This window comes from Ictidomys tridecemlineatus, chromosome 4, assembly GCF_052094955.1.
Source record: "Ictidomys tridecemlineatus isolate mIctTri1 chromosome 4, mIctTri1.hap1, whole genome shotgun sequence".
Classification (NCBI taxonomy): Eukaryota; Metazoa; Chordata; class Mammalia; order Rodentia; family Sciuridae; genus Ictidomys; species Ictidomys tridecemlineatus.
In genome coordinates this window covers 199,344,912-199,366,251 of record NC_135480.1, presented here as the reverse complement: position 1 = coordinate 199,366,251, position 21,340 = coordinate 199,344,912, and the positions used below count along the sequence as shown (strand labels likewise).

Sequence of the window (21,340 nt, the reverse complement as noted above, 5' to 3'; positions counted from 1 at the left end):
CCTTTGAACAACCCTGTGTGGTATTATCCCGTTTCATGAGCAAAGAGATTGTGGTTCAGAGGTGAAGTCATTTGCCCAAGGCCACACTGTGGAAGCCTAGCAGAAATGGGATTGGATTCCAAATTCATCGGCTCTCAGCTTCTGTGCACTTGCTATAGTGCTTCACACTACCTTCCTAAAACAAGTGTTTGGTTTTCCAAATGATAGCTGGGGTTACTTACTTCATTATCTCTAAGTCCCAAATGTATCACTCTTAACAAGGGCCTTTGTCTGTCTTGGCAGTTTTTTTAAAAAATTGAAAGCAGTTTCAATTTTATGAAGTCAGAAAGGACCTCTAATTAACTTGAAATAGTCGAAGGAATTGATTCCCTTCTTTTAATTGGAAAATAATTTGCTCCAACTAAGCATTTAAATTCTTAGTTTCAGCTGACAATGAATTCTTAACAGCTGAGATTCACCTCCTGCAATACAAGCCCTGTACTGTGAACCCAGATAGCCCTTGACTAGCCTGCCAGGGGCTGGCAGGTAGGATTCTTCACCTGGATGGTGTTTGAGTCACTAAATATACCTCTTCATCTCCTATCCCAGTGGCATGCATCCAAGTGGCAGAGAGGGGGCTTCTCTTCTGTGTCTTCTGTGTCTCTTCAGGGGAGAAATATCACCTGAAGTAAGCAAAGACAGGGGTCCCTCCTCAAACCCCACACAGATGTGGCACATGATTCCCACTTCCTCTGTGCAGACCATGAAGCTGGAGGCATCACCTTACCTTCCTACTAGAGTGTGCAGGCATCTGGCCTCCAGAAAACCCCCTTTCTATGAAAGGTACCCTTTCTGGAAAAAAAAAAAAAAACAGTAAAGCCCAGTTTTTTTAATGTGTTTGTTCAAAGTTCATTTAAATAATCTAGATTACGTTCTTTCCATGCCACCTCCCATTCTGTTCCTTGATGGTGTCTAAGCCGATTTTCCCCTCCCCTTCTCTTCCCCCTGCCAGTCTTTTCAAGAATAGCTTCAGGAGATAATGTTCTATAGAGAGTGTCAGTGTATTTCAGGTGACACAAGCGGTGAAGGCATTTTATAGAAATGTGGCTTGTCACCATTGGACTGTTGACAGATCTATTAGTGCACCCTTTTCAATTTTCACTTTTCCCCCCTTTGGTCGTACAGATTTCCACAGACCTGATATTTTGCAGTTGTTCTTGGAAGAGCTGTTTTGTAATTGAAACTCTAGCATTGTTCAGTACATGCAGGCCCCGGGTCTCCAGCGCTCTCCAACTCCCTTTCTTGAGCTAATTTAGGATTTGGCTTCGCCTGACCTCTCTCACTGCAGTGGAAAATATTTCCTTGACTTTTTTCTTCCCCTCCCTTCCACCCTCTCCCCTTTACACAGAACCTATCTATGTGGCTCCCCTGAAGCATCTAATACAGACATCTCAAGTTTGGTTTCTGCTCTGAAATTGAGGCAGTTCCCAACAAAGATCCAATTTTCAAATGTACTGGGTTGCCACCTCACCTCCTCTAACTCTGCATAGCAATGGTGACCTCGCAGATATAATCAAGAACCCAGTCTTGCCCTCTTTGCTCTTGCCTTGGGTTTGAATTGCAAATAGAAAATGTGGGGCTGACCTGTGGAGAGGTCATCACGGTGTATGGAGGGTCCATCTCTAATGTGACTGAGCAGGGCCCCTTCTCCGTCCCTTGTTCATTTGTGCTGCAGATTTTCAAAGCATCTGAAAGAGGAGCTTTCAGGATATCTGTGACCATTGGCAAATAATTGTTCATAGATCCTATAGCATGGCTTTATTCCACACCTGCTCTGCTTCTGCCCAGCAACAAAAAAAGAAAGATGGAGAACATATTTCTCTGGATAAATGGAGCAAGGTGGTCAAGTTCTGCTCCAGTTTGGCCTCCTTTGAAATCTGACTTGCTCAAAATTAGGAAGAAGAAATGGCAAGGATGCGATGTAGCTGTCACTTCCTAGGGGAGAACATGGTGCCTCCATGGAGAGTGTGGCCCTGCCAAACCCGCTCTGCAGAAGAATGTCAACAAATTGCCTTCTGCTGCGGCACCGAGCCATGCTGGCATGAGGGGACCCTGTGATAGCCACATAACCTTCCCTCACCTGCAGGGAACATTCAAATACATAAGGATGTTTACTGAGGAATCCCTAAAATTTTTGTCTTTTTTATTTAGTATCCGAATATGTAACCAAATGGGCCCATTTCACAGCCCTTTGTATAGTTTCTAAATCCCTGATCTTTTAAAGACAAGTCAAGCTTGTTTAGAGTCTCTGTGATTGAAAGGAGCAAATTCACAGTTGGCTTGAATTTCTGGCCAAACATTTCTGAGCGCAGTGAGGGAGTGAGCCAGCACATGAGGGGCAAGGAGAGCCAGGTAGACTCTCATAGCACAGACATTTTCACACCTTATCATACGACTGTCAGCTCCCTGTCTCCAGACACATTAAAATACGCTGCAGCCTCAATCACACAGACTCCAACTTTGGCTACTAGTTTGATATCAATATTCATATTTTAATTTACATTTGGTGTGGTGGGAGGTAGGCTGGGAAAAGGAGGACGCAGCATGAATCTCAAAGTAGAGAAGGTAGCACTCCCATCAGCAAACTAAGTCAGACACAATACTGCTGCAGCCTCACACCTAGGGTGCCTTTAAACTCCTCAAGACAGAAATGTGGCATTTGAGCTTCTGAGGCAGAAAAGCCAGTTCAAAGCTGGAACATTAACTGTGTGGCCTTGGGTGAGTTACTAGACCTCTCTGAACCTAGTTTTCCTCATCCATAAACTAGGGGAAATACCAATTTTTGTTGGGTTGTCAAAAGGATTAGAAGAGATAATGTGTTTAAACAGCAGCACTTAGTAGCCCCTCCACAAATGAGAGTAGTGATTCTGAGTGTTTTCTTATATCTCATATCCTGATAAATAGCTTCATATTGCTCATGCCACCATTAGAGCAAGGTGTCTAGAACAGCTCTGAGGGAGCCCTCCCTTGGTTATGACCTTCCCAACCTTGCAAACCTCCCACCTCATTGCCCAACAGGGAGAAGGATGCATCAGCCATTCCATATGAAGGCTCTGCTCTCCACCTTCTATCCCTCCTGTCCTCCTCAGCTCCTCCAAGTCCACACAGACCCCTGCTGTCCTTGTAGATCCTGAGAGTCTGAGTTGCTGCCTCCCTGACTGCTCATGGAGGTCCCAGGATATCTCAGACCCCTTCTTGCCTATCTTCTCTGAAAAGGTGGAGTTTAGCTCTGACGGACTTTTTATCGCACAAAACGCTTAGGGAAGATAATAGGAATAGAATTATATTCCGCCCCTTTCATCACTACTGAGGGATGAGGTGTGGTAGAGCCCCGTGCTCAGAGCCTCAGGGCTCCTGAGAGAGATCTGCCACCCTGCAGTGGCCTCTGATCTGCAGCTCTGTCTAATGTCTTCCTTCTGTGTGACCCTTCAGGAAGGAATAGGCTTACCCTTCCCATCAGTCTCTTGCTTTTGCTTTTTAAAAATGACATTTAGAAGGTCAGTTTTTCCCTGTTTGCAAACAAAATACATGTTTATTGAAGAAAATTCAACAAATCAGAGAAGCAAAAAAACAAATGATCTCATTTCATAGCCTACATTTTCACTTAGTATATCCTGAGCATAACCCAGGCCACTATATATTTCTTCCATTTGTCATTGTTTTAAAGGGCTCCAAAAATTTTATCTGATGGGCACCTAAGTTCCAATTTTTTAGGCAAATATTCTCATAAGACTGTGCAGCAATTTTTATTCTTTAGTTAGGATAAGTGTCTAAAAATGAAAATGGTGGGCCAAAGGACATGTGCATCTTTTAGGTCTTTTGTATAAATTGCCAGTTTGTATTCCCACCAGAAGGGGATGAAAAGCTACTGCCCAGGTCCTCTGCGGCAGCCAGTGAGTTCTTAGACTGCAGCTTTCTCGGTCATGGATGGACACTGCTGCTGCCCGGGTCCGTGCAGATCTTCTGCTGGTAGGTGCAGCAGAGGCTGCACACTGTTCCTGTTTTTTTCTTGACACGGCTCTTCCTGCTCTGCTCCCTGTGGCATCGAGGAGGAAGCAGTTGTCCTTAGGTAGAGGAAGTAGTTGTCCTTAGGTGAAGGAAGCAGTTGTCCTTAGGTGGAGGAAACAGTGACAAAGTGAAAAAAATCAGTGAGCCACAACCTTCATAAGAAATGAAATTCACAAGAAATTTTATGGCTCTGAATCTTCCAAGTAAAATGAATGTACAGCACTGCTTTTTAATACCCAGGCACATTTGTATATTGCACACATTTGCCTTCCAAATGTTCAGCTAAATTTTATAAAGATTTACTACAGAGTGAGTGCTAGATTTAAAAGAATCCAGGATAGAGAACCCAAACCCTAAGAACTCACCGTCTGTGGGGAATCACAGGTAGCATAGGGTGTGGTGGATTATGATCAGTCTAGAGCTGGGGTGTAGCTTGGTCATTGAGTACTTGCCTAGCATGTGAGAGGAACAGGTTTTGATCCCTGGCACTGACAGAAAAAAAAAAAATAATCTAACAAGAAGGGTTGCCAAGGAGAGAGAGGTCACTCCTGATGAGGTGGTAAGTCCTCTATCAGTTCAAGAGCCATTATCATGTATGCTAGTTTCATGAGTCAATGTGGCATAATTGCCAGGATTGATAGTTCTAGGTTCCTCTGCTTCCTAGCAGTGTGGCCTTGGATAAGTTATTCTCTCTGAGCCCTACTTCCTTACCTATGAAAAAAGTATACTCCTGTTTACCTTGTGATTATCATAGGGACTATGTGAAAACAAAGGTCAAGGGTCCAGAAAAGTGCCCACCAGGGCAGGTGTTCTCCAGGGAAGCTTTCTGTCCTTTGTAGGAGGAAGTGTCTAATGTTCAATTTTCATAATGCTTAGACATTTTTCAAATCCTCCTCATATCTCATCTAATTTAACCCATCAGCCAGTAGCTTGGAAATTTGCCAAACAGGTTATAGTCTCCTCATTGTAAAAACAAAGAAATAGTTGTGGAGAGGTTGAGTAAATTGGAAAGATTAGATGATTGATGGTAAAAACAAAGCTAGGATACACTTTTCCAAAAACAACCACATGCATTTTCTTTTTTAAAACACCTATTATCTTGTAGTTTCTTAATTATTTTCTTACCATGCTACCTTGCAGCTCCATTTTTTTCAGGCTCGCACATGAAATGGTTACTGTTTGGCTTGTTCAACCTCTCGTGTTTATTTTCTGGGTATCCCCACCTGAATCCAAAATGCCCCTTTGGCCCTCTGTTGCTTTCTGGCACAGGAGGAGCCCCTCTCCTTTCTTTTTCCACTTGACCTAAGTGCCTTGGAGCAGCCCCTTTCCGAACAAGGCAGTCAGCAGGCCCTTTCATCATTGAGCCTTAGCCTGGCTGAGACTGACTGATCTGACATGGGCCAACTGATCCAAGGCCTCTCTGTAAAGTCAAGAGGTCACTACCTCCCTATGTTGTTTACCAAGAAGTAGACTCCTCAGACTGGCCTCTTGGGAAAGGAGGCCAGCGGATAGGCACCTAAAGAGCAAATTAATGTGGTATGGGAGGGGCATCTGTGCAATTTCTACAGTTCATTGAGTAGCTAATAATGGTCAAGGCACTTATCTGGTCTCACCTGTCTTCTTTAATTCTCATAGCTACCATAGCCTCATTTTACAGATGAAGAAACTGAGGCTCAGAGATGTTATATGTTTCCTCCTTAATACAGGATTATTCAATAAGCAACCACTTTCCCCCGTGTCCCACTTTCTCTCTACTTAGCTGAGAAGTTAAGAGTGATTGGTTATCTCTCATGTGCAGAATTTAATGAGTTTTAAGAGGGTGTGGTCTGTTGATTAAAATATGTGTTTTTACAAAGAAAAGAATTGGCAATTATATTTTTTTTTCTTTTTTTTTCTTTTTTTTTCTTTTTTTATTTTTTTTCCTTTAATTTTTACTGTTGGTTGTTCAAAACATTACATAGTTCTTGACATATCATATTTCACACTTTGATTCAAGTGGGTTATGAACTCCTATTTTTACCCTGTATACAGATTGCAGAATCACATCAGTTACACATCCACTGTTTTACATATTGCCATACTAGTATCTGTTGTATTCTGCTGCCTTTCCTATCCTCTACTATCCCCCATCCCCTCCCCTCCCCTCCCCTCCCCTCTTCTCTCTCTACACCATCTACTGTAATTCATTTCTCCCCCTTGTTTTTTTTTCCCCTTTCCCCTCACTTCCTCTTGTATGTAATTTTGTTTAACCATGAGGGTCTCCTTCCATTTCCACGCAATTTCCCTTCTCTTTCCTTTTCCCTCCCACCTCTCACCCCTGTTAATCTTCTTCTCATGCTCTTCCTCCCAACTCTGTTCTTAGTTACTCTCCTTATATCAAAGAAAACATTTGGCATTTGTTTTTTAGGGATTGGCTAGCTTCACTTAGCATAATCTGTTCTAATGCCATCCATTTCCCTGCAAATTCTATGATTTTGTCATTTTTTAATGCAGAGTAGTACTCCATTGTGTATAAATGCCACATTTTTTTATCCATTGAAGGGCATCTAGGTTGGTTCCACAGTCTTGCTATTGTGAATTGTGCTGCTATGAACATCGATGTAGCAGTGTCCCTGTAGCATGCTCTTTTTAGGTCTTTAGGGAATAGACCGAGAAGGGGAATAGCTGGGTCAAATACTGGTTCCATTCCCAGCTTTCCAAGAAATCTCCAAACTGCTTTCCAAATTGGCTGCATCAATTTGCAGTCCCACCAGCAATGGGAAAGATTAGTGTACCCTTTTCCCCACATCCTCGCCAGCACTTGTTGTTGTTTGACTTCATAATGGCTGCAAATCTTACTGGAGTGAGATGGTATCTTAGGGTGGTTTTGATTTGCATTTCTCTGACTGCTAGCGATGGTGAGCATTTTTTCATGTACTTATTGATTGATTGTATGTCCTCCTCTGAAAAGTATCTGTTCAAGTCCTTGGCCCATTTGTTGAATAGGTTATTCGTTTTCTTATGGTTTGATTTTTTGAGTTCTTTGTATACTCTGGATATTAGGGCTCTCTCTGAAGTGTGAGGAGTAAAGATTTGTTCCCAGGATGTAGGCTCCCTATTTACCTCTCTTATTTTTTCTTTTGCTGAGAAAAAACTTTTTAGTTTAAGTAAGTCCCATTTGTTGATTCTAGTTATTAACTCTTGTGCTATGGGTGTCCTCTTGAGGAATTTGGAGCCCAACCCCACAGTATGTAGATCGTAGCCAACTTTTTCTTGTATCAGATGCCATGTCTCTGATTTGATATCAAGGTCCTTGATCCATTTTGAGTTAACTTTTGTGCATGGCGAAAGAAAGGGATTCAGTTTCATTTTGTTGCATATGGATTTCCAGTTTTCCCAGCACCATTTGTTGAAGATGCTATCCTTCCTCCATTGCATGCTTTTAGCCCCTTTATCAAATATAAGATAGTTGTAGTTTTGTGGATTGGTTTCTGTGTCCTCTATTCTGTACCATTGGTCCACCCGCCTGTTTTGGTACCAGTACCATGCTGTTTTTGTTACTATTGCTCTGTAGAATAGTTTGAAGTCTGGTATCGCTATATAGCCTGATTCACACTTCCTGCTTAGCATTGTTTTTGCTATTCTGGGTCTTTTATTTTTCCATATGAATTTCATGATTGCTTTCTCTATTTCTACAAGAAATGCCGTTGGGATTTTGATTAGCATTGCATTAAACCTATAGAGAACTTTTGATAATATCGCCATTTTGATGATGTTTGTTCAGCCTATCCATGAACAGGGTATATTTTTCCATCTTCTAAGATCTTCTTCTATTTCTCTCTTTAGGGTTCTGTAGTTTTCATTGTATAAGTCTTTCATCTCTTTTGTTAGGTTGATTCCCAAGAATTTTTTTTTTTTTTGAGGATATTATGAATGGAATGGTTGTTCTCATTTCCATTTCAGAGGATTTGTCGCTGATATACAGGAATGCCTTTGATTTATTCGTGTTGATTTTATATCCTGCCACTTTGCTGAATTCATTTATTAGCTCTAATAGTTTCTTTGTAGACCCTTTTGGGTCTGCTAGGTATAGAATCATGTCATCTGCAAATAGTGATAATTTAAGTTCTTCTTTTCCTATTTTTATGCCTTTAATTTCTTTTGTCTGTCTAATTGCTCTGGCCAGTGTTTCAAGAACTGTTGAACAGAAGTGGTGAGAGAGGGCATCCCTGTCTTGTTCCAGAATTTAGAGGGAATGCCTTCAATTTTTCTCCATTCAGAATGATGCTAGCCTGAGGCTTAGCATAGATTGCTTTTACAATGTTGAGGTATGTTCCTGTTATCCCTAGTTTTTCTAGAGTTTTGAACATAAAGGGATGCTGTACTTTGTCGAATGCTTTTTCTGCATCTATCGAGATGATCATATGGTTCTTATTTTTAAGTCTATTGATGTGGTGAATAACATTTATTGATTTCCATATATTGAACCAGCCTTGCATCCCAGGGATGAATCCTACTTGATCATGGTGCACTATTTTTTTTGATATGTTTTTGAATCCAATTCGCCAGAATTTTATTGAGGATTTTTGCATCTAGGTTCATTAGAGATATTGGTCTGTAGTTTTCTTTCTTTGAAGTGCCTTTGTCCGGTTTAGGAATCAGGGTGATGTTGGCCTCGTAGAATGAATTTGGAAGTTCTCCCTCTTTTTCCATTTCCTGGAATAGCTTGAAAAGTATTGGTATTAGTTCCTCTATAAAGGTTTTGTAAAACTCTGCTGTATACCCATCCAGTCCTTAGTTGGTAGTCTTTTGATGGTTTTTTTCTATTCCTCAATTGATATTGGTCTGTTTACATTGTCTATATCCTCCTGACTCAATCTGGGCAGATCATATGACTTAAGAAATTTATCGATGCCTTCACTATCTTCTATTTTATTGGAGTATAAGGATTCAAAATAATTTCTGATTATCTTCTGTATTTCTAAAGTGTCTGTTGTGATGTTGCCTTTTTCATCCCATATGCTAGTAATTTGAGTTCTCTCTCTTCTCTTCGTTAGCATGGCTAAGGGTCTGTCAATTTTATTTATTTTTTCAAAGAACCTGCTTTTAGTTTTGTCAATTTTTTTGATTGTTTGTTTTGTTTCGATTTCATTAATTTCAGCTCTGATTTTAATTATTTTTTGCCTTCTACTTCTTTTGCTGTTGTTTTGCTCTTCTTTTTCTAGGATTTTGAGATGAAGTATGAGATCATTTATTTGTTGGTTTTTTCTTTTTTTTAAGGAATGAACTCCAAGCAATGAATTTTCCTCTTAGAACTGCTTTCAATGTGTCCCATAGATTCCGATATGTTGTGTCTGTGTTTTCATTTATCTCTAAGAATTTTTTAATTTCCTCCTTGATGTCTTCTATAACCCATTGATCATTCAGTAACCTATTGTTCATTCTCCAAGTGATGCATTATTTTTCCTTCCTTCTTTTATCGTTGATTTTCAGTTTCATTCCATTATGATAAGATAAGATGCATGGTATTATCTCTACTCCTTTATATTGTCTAAGAGTTGCCCTGTGACATAATATATGATCTATATATTATGTGCTGCTGAGAAAAAAGTGTAACTGCTTGATGTTGGATGGTATATTCTATATATGTCAATTAAGTCTAGGTTATTAATTATGTTATTGAGTTCTATAATTTCCTTATTCAACTTTTGTTTGGAAGATCTGTCCAGTGGTGAGAGAGGTGTGTTGAAGTCTCCCATGATTATTGTATGGTGGTCTATTAGACTCTTGAACTTGAGAAGAGTTTGTTTGATGAACATAGCTGCACCATTGTTTGGGGCATATATATTTATGATTGTTATGTCTTGTTGGTGTATGGTTCCCTTGAGCAGTATGTAGTGTCCCTCTTTATCCCTTTTGATTAACTTTGGCTTGAAATCTATTTTATTTGATATGAGTATGGACACTCCTACTTGTTTCCGAAGTCCATATGAGTGATATGATTTTTCCCAACCTTTCACCTTCAGTCTATGTATGTCTTTTCCTATCAAATGCATCTCCTGTAAGCAGCATATTGTTGGATCTTGTTTTATGATCCATTCTACTAGCCTGTGTCTCTTAATTGGTGAGTTTAAGCCATTAACATTTAGGGTTATTATTGAGATATGGGTTGTTCTTCCAGCCATATTTGTTTATTTATATTACTAAACATGGTTTGTTTTCCTCTTTGATTATTTCCCCCCCCTTTACTGTACTACCTCCCACTGTTGGTTTTCATTGTTATTTTCCATTTCCTCTTCCTGTAATGTTTTGCCGAGGATTTTTTGGAGAGGTGGTTTTCTAGCTGCAAATTCTTTTAACTTTTGTTTATCGTGTAAGGTTTTAATTTCATCTTCCACCCTGAAGCTTAATTTCGCTGGATACACAATTCCTGGTTGGAACCCATTTTCTTTCAGTGTTTGAAATATGTTATTCCAGGATCTTCTAGCTTTCAGAGTCTGTGTTGAAAGATCAGCTGTTATCCTGATTGGTTTACCCCTAAATGTAAACTGCTTCCTTTCTCTTGTAGCTTCTAAAATTCTCTCCTCATTCTGTATGTTGGGCATCTTCATTATAATGTGTCTAGGTGTGGATCTCTTATGATTTTGCACATTTGGCGTCCTGTAGGCTTCTAGGATTTGGGATTCTGTCTCATTCTTCAAGTCTGGGAAGTTTTCTCGTATTATTTCATTGAATAGATTGCTCATTCCTTTGGTTTGGACCTCTATACCTTCCTGTATCCCAATGACTCTTAAGTTTGGTCTCTTTATGTTATCCCATATTTCTTGGATGTTCTGCTCATGGTTTCTTAACAGTCTTGCTGAGCTGTCTATGTTCTTTTCAAGTTGAAATACTTTGTCTTCATTGTCTGATGTTCTATCTTCTAAGTGTTCTACTCTGCTGGTAGTATTCTCAATTGAGTTTTTAAGTTGGTTTATTGCTTCCTGCATTTCTAGGATTTCTGTTTGTTTTTTATAACCTCTGTCTCCCTGTATAGTTGATCTTTTGCTTCTTGGATTTGTTTATGTAATTCATGGTCGAAGTGATCTTTCATTGTCTGATTTTGCTGTCTAATGTCTTCCTTGAGACTCAAGATCATCTGAAGCATGTATATCCTGAATTCTTTATCTGATATTCCATCTGCTGCAGATATTACCTCTTCTAACATTGAGTTGACCTGCATTGCTTGTGGTCCTTTCTTTCCTTGTCTTTTCATACTATTCGCGTTTCTTTCTGCTTGGTGAAACTGTTGTGTTATTGAATTTTCCCCCTATATATTTATATTGCTCTTGTATAGTTGCAAAGTCTCCCTCGCAGGCGCGGGCAGCGGCTCTGCCCCTCCTCCAATTGGAGCAATGTGCCTACCACGCCGGCATGCCGCTGGGCCTGTTCTGTCGGTCGGTAGCAGGTCCGCCTACCTTGCAGGCGCGGGCGCTGGCTCTGCCCCTCTGCGGGCCGCTGGGCCTGTTCTGTCGGTGGTCACAGTTCCGCCTACCTTGCAGGCGCGGGCAGCGGCTCTGCCCCTCCGCAGGCCAATGGGCCTGTTCTGCCGGTGGGTCGTAGTTCTGTCTACCTTCTATATTTATTATTTAATTCAGGCTATGAGTTGTTTGTACTTGGTTTAAAAAAAAATGTTTGTTTACATGTAATTTGTACATTTATTCTCTATCTCATTCCAGTCAAGATCAAAGCAACTTTCTTGACCTGAATACAATATGTGATGCTTATTGCATTGCACTTGTGGACCATTACCATGCTCCAAATAGCCCACGTGCGCCGTCAGCTCTAGCCCTAGCCAAAGCACCCATTACCTGCCTTTTGCACATTGGGTTTTTCTTTTCCTTCTAAAATCATCAGAAGCACAAATTAAATGTAAATTTCTGGATTGAAAAATATTTCTTTGTTTCCCTAAATGTTCCCCAGTCAGAGCCCTAAATCAGAATTCACATTCTTTATTCTCTTTTAGAATGATTGGGTGGGGGTAGAAAGAGGGACACAAGCACATCATATTCACACACGGTAACATCATCAGCAAAGAACACGGAGAAAATGTCCACACACAAATAATCAAAGTAATGCAAATTAAAACAACAATGAGGTCTAATTTTTCACCTATTAAATTAGCGATACATTTTTTAAATGATAAGGCTAACAAGGACTGTGAAACCGATAATGCATCCATTGCTGGTAGTTGGTGTAAATTGGAAATTTGGTAGAATGAATAAAAACCCTGAAAAATGTTTATATCTTTTCACCTAGTAATTTTATTCCTAGGTATTTCCATGGATGAAATAATACAAAAGAAAGAAAAACTACAATATTTATCATGGGTATTTAGAAAGTTAAAAAAAATTAGAAACAAATGTCCAATAGCAGTGGAAAATGGTTTATTAAGTTGTTGCATATCTGCTCAATGAAATATTATGCATCCATTAAAATTATTATTATAATTGTTATGTAGCACCCATGGTGATGCTTATAATATATTGAGACAAAACAGGATATAAAATTAAGCATGAGCTGTGATTGCAAGTAATTTTTAAATGTGTGTAGATACCGTGAATATGTAAAAATGAAAATAGCTGTGTAAGATAGTATGAAAGATGATTCTTTTCACTATTAAGAATTAGTTATCTTTATAATTTAATGCAAATGATTTTAGTTTCTCTAGTCCTTAAAAGTCAAAGGGCCAAGTTAGCCTTCCATTTCCTCCATCTCTCCCAGGAGGATAGGCTTGGAATGTCCCGGAGGGAGTTCCATGGCAGGCCACTTAGCTGTGGGGTATGAGGGAGCCCCCCGACACCAACCCCGGACCATACTCCTCCCCGCAGGACATCGCGGAGAACGGCTGTGCCCCCACCACAGAAGAGCAGCTGCCTAAGACTATGCCGTCCCCACTGGTGGAGGCCAAGGACCCCAAGCTCCGAGAAGACCGGAGGCCGATCACGGTCCACTTTGGGCAGGTAGGTACCTGGTCCTTTTTCAGGGTATGTTTGATTTTCCAGTTTGGGGGTTTGTTGTTTTTCTCATAGCAGAAGCTGTAGCACATGCGGCAGACGGTTCCTCATTCCAACTCTCCTTGGCAAAGCAACTCCATGGAGTTTTTCACGTCGTCAAATGTTTATTTGGTGCAAACATGTTTTGAAGGTGAATTTTCAAAAATTTCGGGGAGACAGTCTGGCTCTGGTCATCAACTAGCTCCACTGCTGAATGAAGTCATTAAATGCGGCTGCTGCCTCCCCCACTCCCAGGCATTGCCTTTAAGATCCTTGTTAGCTAAGCATCTCATTAGAACACTTTAGCATCCCAGGCCCTTCTTTGCACCTTCAAATAAAAGGCAACAAGCGAAATCTTAAAAAAAAAATCAATTAGGAGTTCTTTATTAATGTACTTCCTGAAAATCAATATCAGGAGTCTTGCTTCTCAGAGTAAACACCCTCGCTACAGTTCTGAGATCCAATTCTTTACCCAACTATTTTCAACGACTTGAGCATTTGAAAAATTGTCTACTCATTTTTTTTCCCCCTTAAGTAACACATTGTACTCTGTATAGAAACTAAAATTGTTTTTTCCATTCCTATCCATGGTCATCTTTTTGGTTGAAAAAAATCGTGTGCCCTTCCCTACTTCTCTTGACTCTGGTTAGCATAAGTCTTTTTGTTTGTTTGTGGTTTATGAGAATTGGCTCTGTTAGCAAGATATGGTTATAATAAGAATTTGCAAGATAATTTATTCTTAAATCACCTGACTTTTAGCCACTTATTAGATGAGACATGATTAAACTAGTCTTTATGAATTTTACTTTAAATGTGATTGCGGTTTCACCATATGAAGGAACTAGAATCCTACCTTTAAAATATTTTTGGTTTTGAAAGATGTTTATCAAGGGCCTATTATATACCCAGCATAGAGCTATTTAAGAAATGAAGGGAACTGATGAAACCGTAGCTGTAGCTATTATTGTAAGGTGTGAATAGGAATTGGTTGAAACATAAGAATCATTCTTCTCTAATCAATCTGTTCAGATAATACATTCATACATCTTTAACTTGGGGAGATTCACCCTCTTTTCTGATTTTACACTTAAAGGGGATATTCTGAAAATTGAAATGTAGTGCATGAAAGAAGCATGAATGGGAGGCACTCGTTTGGTTAATGATTATCTTCAAATTGCACTGGAGTCTGCACCCCAAAGAGCTGCCTCCTCCCCAGGGTCAGACCCTGTTGGAAAGATCCACACCCCAGTTCCCCGGCTGCTGAGCTTGCTAAAAGCACAGCCCCTGGTTGTCGCCAGCATGGCATTCCATAGTCAGCTTCCTGCTTTCCTTTGTCCTCATTCCTGCACACACTAACCTGCCCATGAAAGGAGCCCTTGCTGGAGTTTGGAGCCCATTACAGAGAAAGAGGGGGCGGGGGAGAGGGATTTCATGGTGTTAAACATTCCATTTTCGAAACACAAAAAAAAAGGAGGCCCTATTTGAAATGGAGAAAGACCTTCTTTCCATTTCAGCAAGAAGTAGAGATGCTTTAATGTCATTCCCAGCTAAATGCAGAATAAGAGAGTATGTGCGTGCACGCGGGTGGGGGATAAACAATTAAAAAAGCCACCCCAAACTCTGTTGAAATAAGAGCTGTCTGTGCCTTCACAGGTCTGCAAACTGGAGAGGATGAAAGTGGCTTTTTTCCCCCCCGTTTGTCACTTCCCTCACGTGGCTGCCAGCATTATGCAAGTGTACAGGAAGGCAGGATTTTTTTTAATGCATGCATGTGGATTAGGGTCAAGCCCCTAGGATCAGCCATGCAGCCGGCTCTTCCTTCCAGCTGCAGCCGCAGCGCCTACCCACAGCCGCGAGATGCCTTAATTGAGACGTGCTGTCAAAGTGACAAACACATTTGCATACAGTCTACACTCTATTTATTTTCTCTGGAAAGGTCTACAGTCTGCTGTTGGTTGAACATTCTTAATCAGTCCGCTGTAAGTGAACTGCCAGCTAGCTCACTTGTGCCGGCCCCTCTTCATTAGGTGACAGATTAGCTGTAGGGGGATGGGCCAGTGAAACTGCAGACCCCTTTCTTTTAACTCTTTCCAGCTTTGCCCCACAATAGGTTGTCCTTGAGTCCTTCCCCAACTGCCTGGTTTGATGGGCCATTGGCCACAGCAGGTGGAGCCCCTACTACTGGCAGACATGAGTTTTGTGGACTTCAGATTCTTGCAAAAGAACAGGCCTTTGAATTCCAGTTCAAAATTTTTTGCCACACTCTCCTACCATCTGTACTATTTTTTGGTGACTTGATGGTTTTCTTTAAATAGGCTCAAACCAGATGTCCATACCAACTTTCACCACGACTTGAGCAGTTGGTTAAATCATAGGTTTAACATACTGGTCTAGTTTTTTTCTGGGCATATAAAAAAAAAATTTAAATGTTCATCAGGGATCACCAAAGCCAGTCATATAGGCCCAGTGCTATAGATTGTCCTTTTGGAAAAACAACAGACCTGCTCCCCACCATATTTTCTGTCACTTTCCACCACAGCCCTTTGAAGGAATTTTTAACCCCATTTTATGGACCCAGAACTGGAACTCAGAGACATTAATGGATCTGCCCAGGCCCACAACACCAGCATGGAAACCCAGGAGAGTCTAGCTCATGCCAGCTCCCTCACCCAGCAAGGACTTCATCTGGTCAATATGTCTCTTAAAGTTGATATGTCCCAGCAAGATAACTCATCATCGCAGTCATGCTCACTAACCTGAGAAAAGTTCTTCCCTAGGTTTTCATTTTTGTGGATTTCGTTCTTTAAGAACACTCAGCTGGCAGACTGTTGATGGTTGCCTTAATCTCTACCTTGCAAAGCTGGTACCTACACAGCCTGCCAAGGGAGCTCCATGGAAACATCCCGCAGGGTGACAGGGGGTCCAACAGAGGCTGTTTGCAGAGGGCTCTGCAGAAGGGGGCTGATGAGAGAGGAATTTAGCAGTAGGGCAAGACTGGCCACTGCCAGAGAGGGAAGGTGCTCTCTTGCTTTCTACCTCAGTTTTTCCTTCAAGGCTGAGACCTTCCCTCTTTTTATGTATCCATTCATCCATAGCTGTGTATAAGACAAATAAGTCTTCAGTCTCCACCCTTGTAGGTCATAAGGATGGTGACAGACCAGCAGATGGACAGTCTCAACCTCAGTGCTAAGATGAGAGGTGAGTCCAGAATGCTGTCAAGGCCTCTCAGACGCAACCTCTTATCCCCCAGAACTACTCTACGTAGTCCCTCATTGGATCCTATGTTAAAGGATATTTTGTCAACATACCAAACTCAGTAGCAATTCATTTGTTTGCTAAAGCAGACACATGTTATACACTCGGAGCTTGTGATGAGCAAAATAGATGCGTTTTTATTTGCCTCTGCATCTTGATCATGTATGGTTTCTTCAAAGGTTCAAAAGTGGCTCCAGAATGCTATTCCAACCTTGGAAAATGCTTAGTTTAGAGAGGCTTAAAGGAACTATTTTTCCTCTTTCTCAAGTTTAGAATCAGTTAAGAAATAAGATCCAGCAGACAGGAGACAGTCAAATGAGATTAAAATGACAGCTTCCCCCTACCACCACCACCCTCGTACTAGGAATTGGACCCAACAGTGCTCTAAGCACACTCGCAGCCCTTTTCATTTTTTTAAAACTGGTTCTTGCTAAATTCCTGAGGCTTGCCTCAAATTTCTGATCCTCCTGCTTCAGCCTTACAAATCACCAGCTTTTTAAATTAAGACTAAAGGAATATTGCATTAGATCTGAGGCCAAACGATTACTAAAAGGTTGCCTCAGAATTTAAAAGACTCTTATGCCACACAAGGTAAGTAGACAATGGCTCTTCAAAGGGAGGAGCTACAGGTGCAGGGGGAGCTAGAAGAAATGACAGAGCATGCTTAGTTCCTTCCCAGACCCCAGGAGGGGGTCTTCTCCCAGGCAGGGGTGAGAATACAGGGCAGAGACAGGCTAAGGGTGCCCTCTGCTTTTGTCTCCTGGGATGGGGAATGGAAATTCCCTCCTTTCTGTGACCATAGAAGGGGTGAGGAAGCAGTGTCCTATACAAGGGCTGAGTACCCCATAGCTAGAACATCTTGCCCTGACCCCCTTCTCTTGAGAGGAGTCAATGGAGGCAGCACCCCATGGAAACTGCTGTGTACCTCCATTTAATCAGATGGCCAGGCCACTAGGTGCTTTTACATCTGTGCTCGTTGAATTACGCCTTAAGTAAGAAAAGTAAGAAAGCCTGTACAAATGAGGAAACCAGTTCAGCTCGAACAGTGTTTGCTGGAAACAGTAGCTCACTCCTGCCCCAGCAGCACCCCTGCTTCTGCCACATACAGCCCTCCCTCCTGGATATGACACTGGACTAACACTGCAGTCCAATGATGCTGGATTCTGGCCCTAATGGTGCTGCCAAGGCTGTGGGCAGGGCCAGGCCAGGCCTTCTCGAGGGCCTTATAAGGCTAGGCAGGTAGGAGAATGAGGCTCATCTGAGAACTTAATGCAAACTACTCTCAGGGCCCCCTTCCTAATGTTTCCCCAGCTGACTGATCTGCAGACTACTTACCTGCTTCCCAGGCCGTCAGGTTTGTGAGCTGAAAGATGCTTCTGTTGTTCTCCCATCTGAGCAGAGATTTAGGAACTTCTCTTATGTAAAGCTTAAAAATATGATTAAACCAGAGTCCCCATCAAGCACCACTGTGGCTTCTGGAAAGCTGTAACAGAGAAGTTGGGACACCACCTTAGGCCCAGCTCTTAGAATATAATTGTCTGCCTGTCTGTGTTTGGAGCGTTTGGGCTTTGCAGTGAGTGGTGAGCCAGTCCTTCAGTTCCAGTCTCCTGCTAGGCTGGAGACACTGCCCAGCCAGGAAATGCCTTTTCAACACCCTTGAATGAGAAACTCCTTCTGCCCCACTGAGATTGGAAGTCACACACAATTCCCTACAATTCAACTATTGATCCCAGACATCTCCAGGAGGTCACCCATGTTCTCCAGAAGACTCCAGTCCAGCCGCCCGTGTGCTGTGTGCTCCATCTCCTCCATCTCTCCCTTAGTGAGTTACGCTGCTGTCCATCCAGATCTCGGTACCACACACTACTGCCATATCCTCCCCTCTACCTCCTGACACTGCCCTGTCCCCTCCTCTCCATCAATTCTGCCACAGTCTTGGTGCAGATAGTATAATCATTTGCTCCAATCACACTCGCATCTCCACTGCAGTCATCACATAGCCTTACAGAAGGCTACCTAAATAAAGCGTGCACAGGGGCCCATGTAAGCCCTTGCTCCTAGCCTCCCATAAAGACTCCCCTTGGCATGGCCCATGAGGCCCTTCACCATCTGTCTGGTCAAACCCAGAGCAGATCCCTTTTGTAAACCCTTCCAGTCCATTTCTTGAATGTTCATCTCCTCCCTGAAAAGGTGAGACTCTCAGAAGTCCAGCACCTTCTGCAGGACCTGGCATGGAACTGGCAACCAGTAAATATCCTGGGGTTTTTTATTGCTACAGATGCTTAAATTAGGTCATAATTGATTGATTATTGTTTAAGTATTGCTGTGTCCAGTAAGTTATTTGATTTCATTTCAGTTGCTATGTTTATAATTATCTGTTCATTTGAGAAAGAAAAATGAATATTTCATTAGTGGTCAAAAACTAATTCCAAATTCACTTTCCATAAATAAGGATTAGTTTCTAAGTAGAAATAGCTTTGTATTGTAGCAACTTAGATCCTGTCTCATTTTATTTTGTGTATCTTTATGAGATTCTAAGGCCGGTCTAGATGTCCCAAGAAAGGAAGTGGGGAGGAACAAGGTAGAGGACCATCTTGAGCCCTGCACAAGTAGTCGCTGTGCAGGAGATAGGGAGGGGAGTGAGAGAAGGGAGAAGCTCTTTAGCCCTTCAATTACATAGAATAAAGCAACTGTATAAATCAGACATAAAGATTTTATCCATAAAAGAGACTAAGATAGATACATAACCAAATGCAATGCTTGGACCTAATTCAGATGGAAGAGTATATTTTCTTTTTACTTTTTTTTTTAGTTGTTTGTAGACATTTATTTTATTTATTTATTTTTATGTGGTGCTGATGACCCAGTGCCTTACATGCTAGGCAAACACTTTGCCACTGAGCCACAACCCCAGCCCTGGACCTGGAAGGATATATTTTATTTTTACTTTAAAGACATTCTTGGGAAAGATGGGAAATTTAAAGATAGACTGGGATACTAGATGATGTTAGTAGCATGGTTTTGTATGTATTCCTTATCGTTGTCCCTAGGAGATATATGCTGAAGTATATAGGGGTGAGATGGCATGATGCCAGAAAATTACTCTCAAATGGTATGACTAAGAAGTTACACACACCCATGCATACACACAGAGTATCCATTCAGAGACAGAAGGAGAAAAAAAACAAATACAGCCTCTCACCCCTGCCCCCAAACTTAACTGCTAAAAGGTGAATACCCATCAGTTGGTAAAGGTAGAGTGCATGAAGCACAGATTTTGGAAGCTGGCAGCTCTGGGCTTAAATTACAGCTCTGTCACTGACTAGCTGGTGACCTTTAGTAGGTCACTTAACCTCAGTGAAACTCAGTTTTCTTATCTTTAGACTGGGGTGATAATGTCTGAGTCATAGGTTGTTACCATGATTAAATGAAATTTGGCTTATAAGTATCTCCCTCAGTGCTGGCACCTAGGCCCAGTGGGCAGGAGCAGAGTTGGTTACCTTCCAGCCAGCCCTGTCTTCGTAGGGCTTTGTCTTCTTCTCAGGTCTTGAAACATGCCCTCCTGCCCATGCACTTATAACTGACCTGTGTCCCTGTCGCTCTCAGTAGAAAAACAAAGCTTAAGCCCAGAGGAAGCTGTCACTGAGCAGAGGGAAAGGTCCTGGTGGCTTCTCTGGGAACTGGCACTGGAGAGAACAGATGATGCTGCCTGATTCTGGCTTGGACTTGAGAGCAGAGGAGCAGGGGGCATGCCAGTGAATCCAGCTGGGAGCAGGCTGGCAAACGTCAAAGTCATTTTTCTCATTGGGACTCACCAGCCACATTCTTAGATCCTGGATGCAAAGCTCCCTATACACCATTCTTTCCAACCCTGTCACTTCCAAAGTGTGTTTCCCCTCTCCATTGCCCTTTTTTTCTGCTCTTTTCAACCAGTCTTTGTGCAAGAAAGCAGAGCACTGTGTTGGTCTCCCCACCACATTCTCTCTAGTTCCTCTGGCTCCAGTCCAGCCTTTGTGCCAGCTGTAGGGTGACTGTGACAGGGCCCCGCCTTCTGTTCTGGTAGGGTTGCTGTCCACAGTTGTTTCAACTCACTCATTGCCATTACCAAAAGCAGCATTGCCCCCAGATGGCAGCAGGTCTCTTTTTAGGGTAATAGGCTAGACCTGTCTTCGCACATGCACTCAACCTTTTATAGCCCAGGCTAACCCAGAGACAGACTTCTAAAAGGCTTAGCAAGGCTGCAGTTTGCTCCTCTGGAAAGACACATTTCATTTCAGGAGGGAAAACTTGCCAATAAACAGAGAAATCAAAATTCTGAAAATCTGTAAGGCTGAGTTGAAAATTGAGGAGATTTCTGAATGAGCATTCAATATTGCCTTCCCAGGTTGCATTCCCCTCATTGCAGGGAACCAGAGAGGCCAGGCCGCCCAGCAGTGTGGGTAGAGCTCCTAGTATGCCCTGGAAGAACTGAGAAACATCTGCAGCCAGTGAAGAGCCAGCTTAAAAATAGCAGCTTTCTTTCTAAGCCATATCACCTTCATTTCAGCACAAATGAAGGATAGCTACAGAAGGACTGGGGCCAAAGTCAGTCTCCCTCCCAGACCACCCCGCCTGGGACCTGAGCACATGTAAGTCTGTGTGAGCACCTCCTGTGTGTGAGCATGTCTCCACACAGCTGCAGGAGGGATGTGAGGCCAAGTTACTCACCCTTAGCCAGGCACACGCCCTAGAGAAACAGTGGCCCATTCCAGTAGGTTGACCCATGTAATCTGTTCAGCTCTCCTTTGGGGATCTCAGAGAAAAGGTCAGGCTCAGAGAAGATGGGGACTTAGCCAAGGGTCTGCAGCTCAAAAGTCATTGTCAGGAATGAAAGCCATATTGTTGATTCTAATACTTGGGTTCTTCACCAACTCTGCTGAGAATGTGACAGTTCTGGGTTTGTAGTGTCCGAGCCACTGCAGTGATCTGAGCAGGTAGCCCAGGATCCTAGGATGTTGGAGCATAAGTAAGGCTTTGTCCCTGGC

General features: G+C 42.1%; 1 protein-coding gene across 13 annotated transcripts in view; it reads left to right on the top strand.

Moving 5' to 3' along the window:
• Dennd1a (DENN domain containing 1A) overlaps positions 1–21,340 on the top strand; it is a 517,467-nt gene that overhangs the window by 451,413 nt on the left and 44,714 nt on the right. For all 13 annotated transcript variants that reach the window (XM_021723518.3, XM_021723517.3, XM_040286285.2 and 10 more), the window contains one exon: positions 12,897–13,028. In XM_021723518.3, coding sequence (XP_021579193.2) covers positions 12,897–13,028 — 132 coding nt within the window. The remainder of the gene's footprint in view (positions 1–12,896; positions 13,029–21,340) is intronic.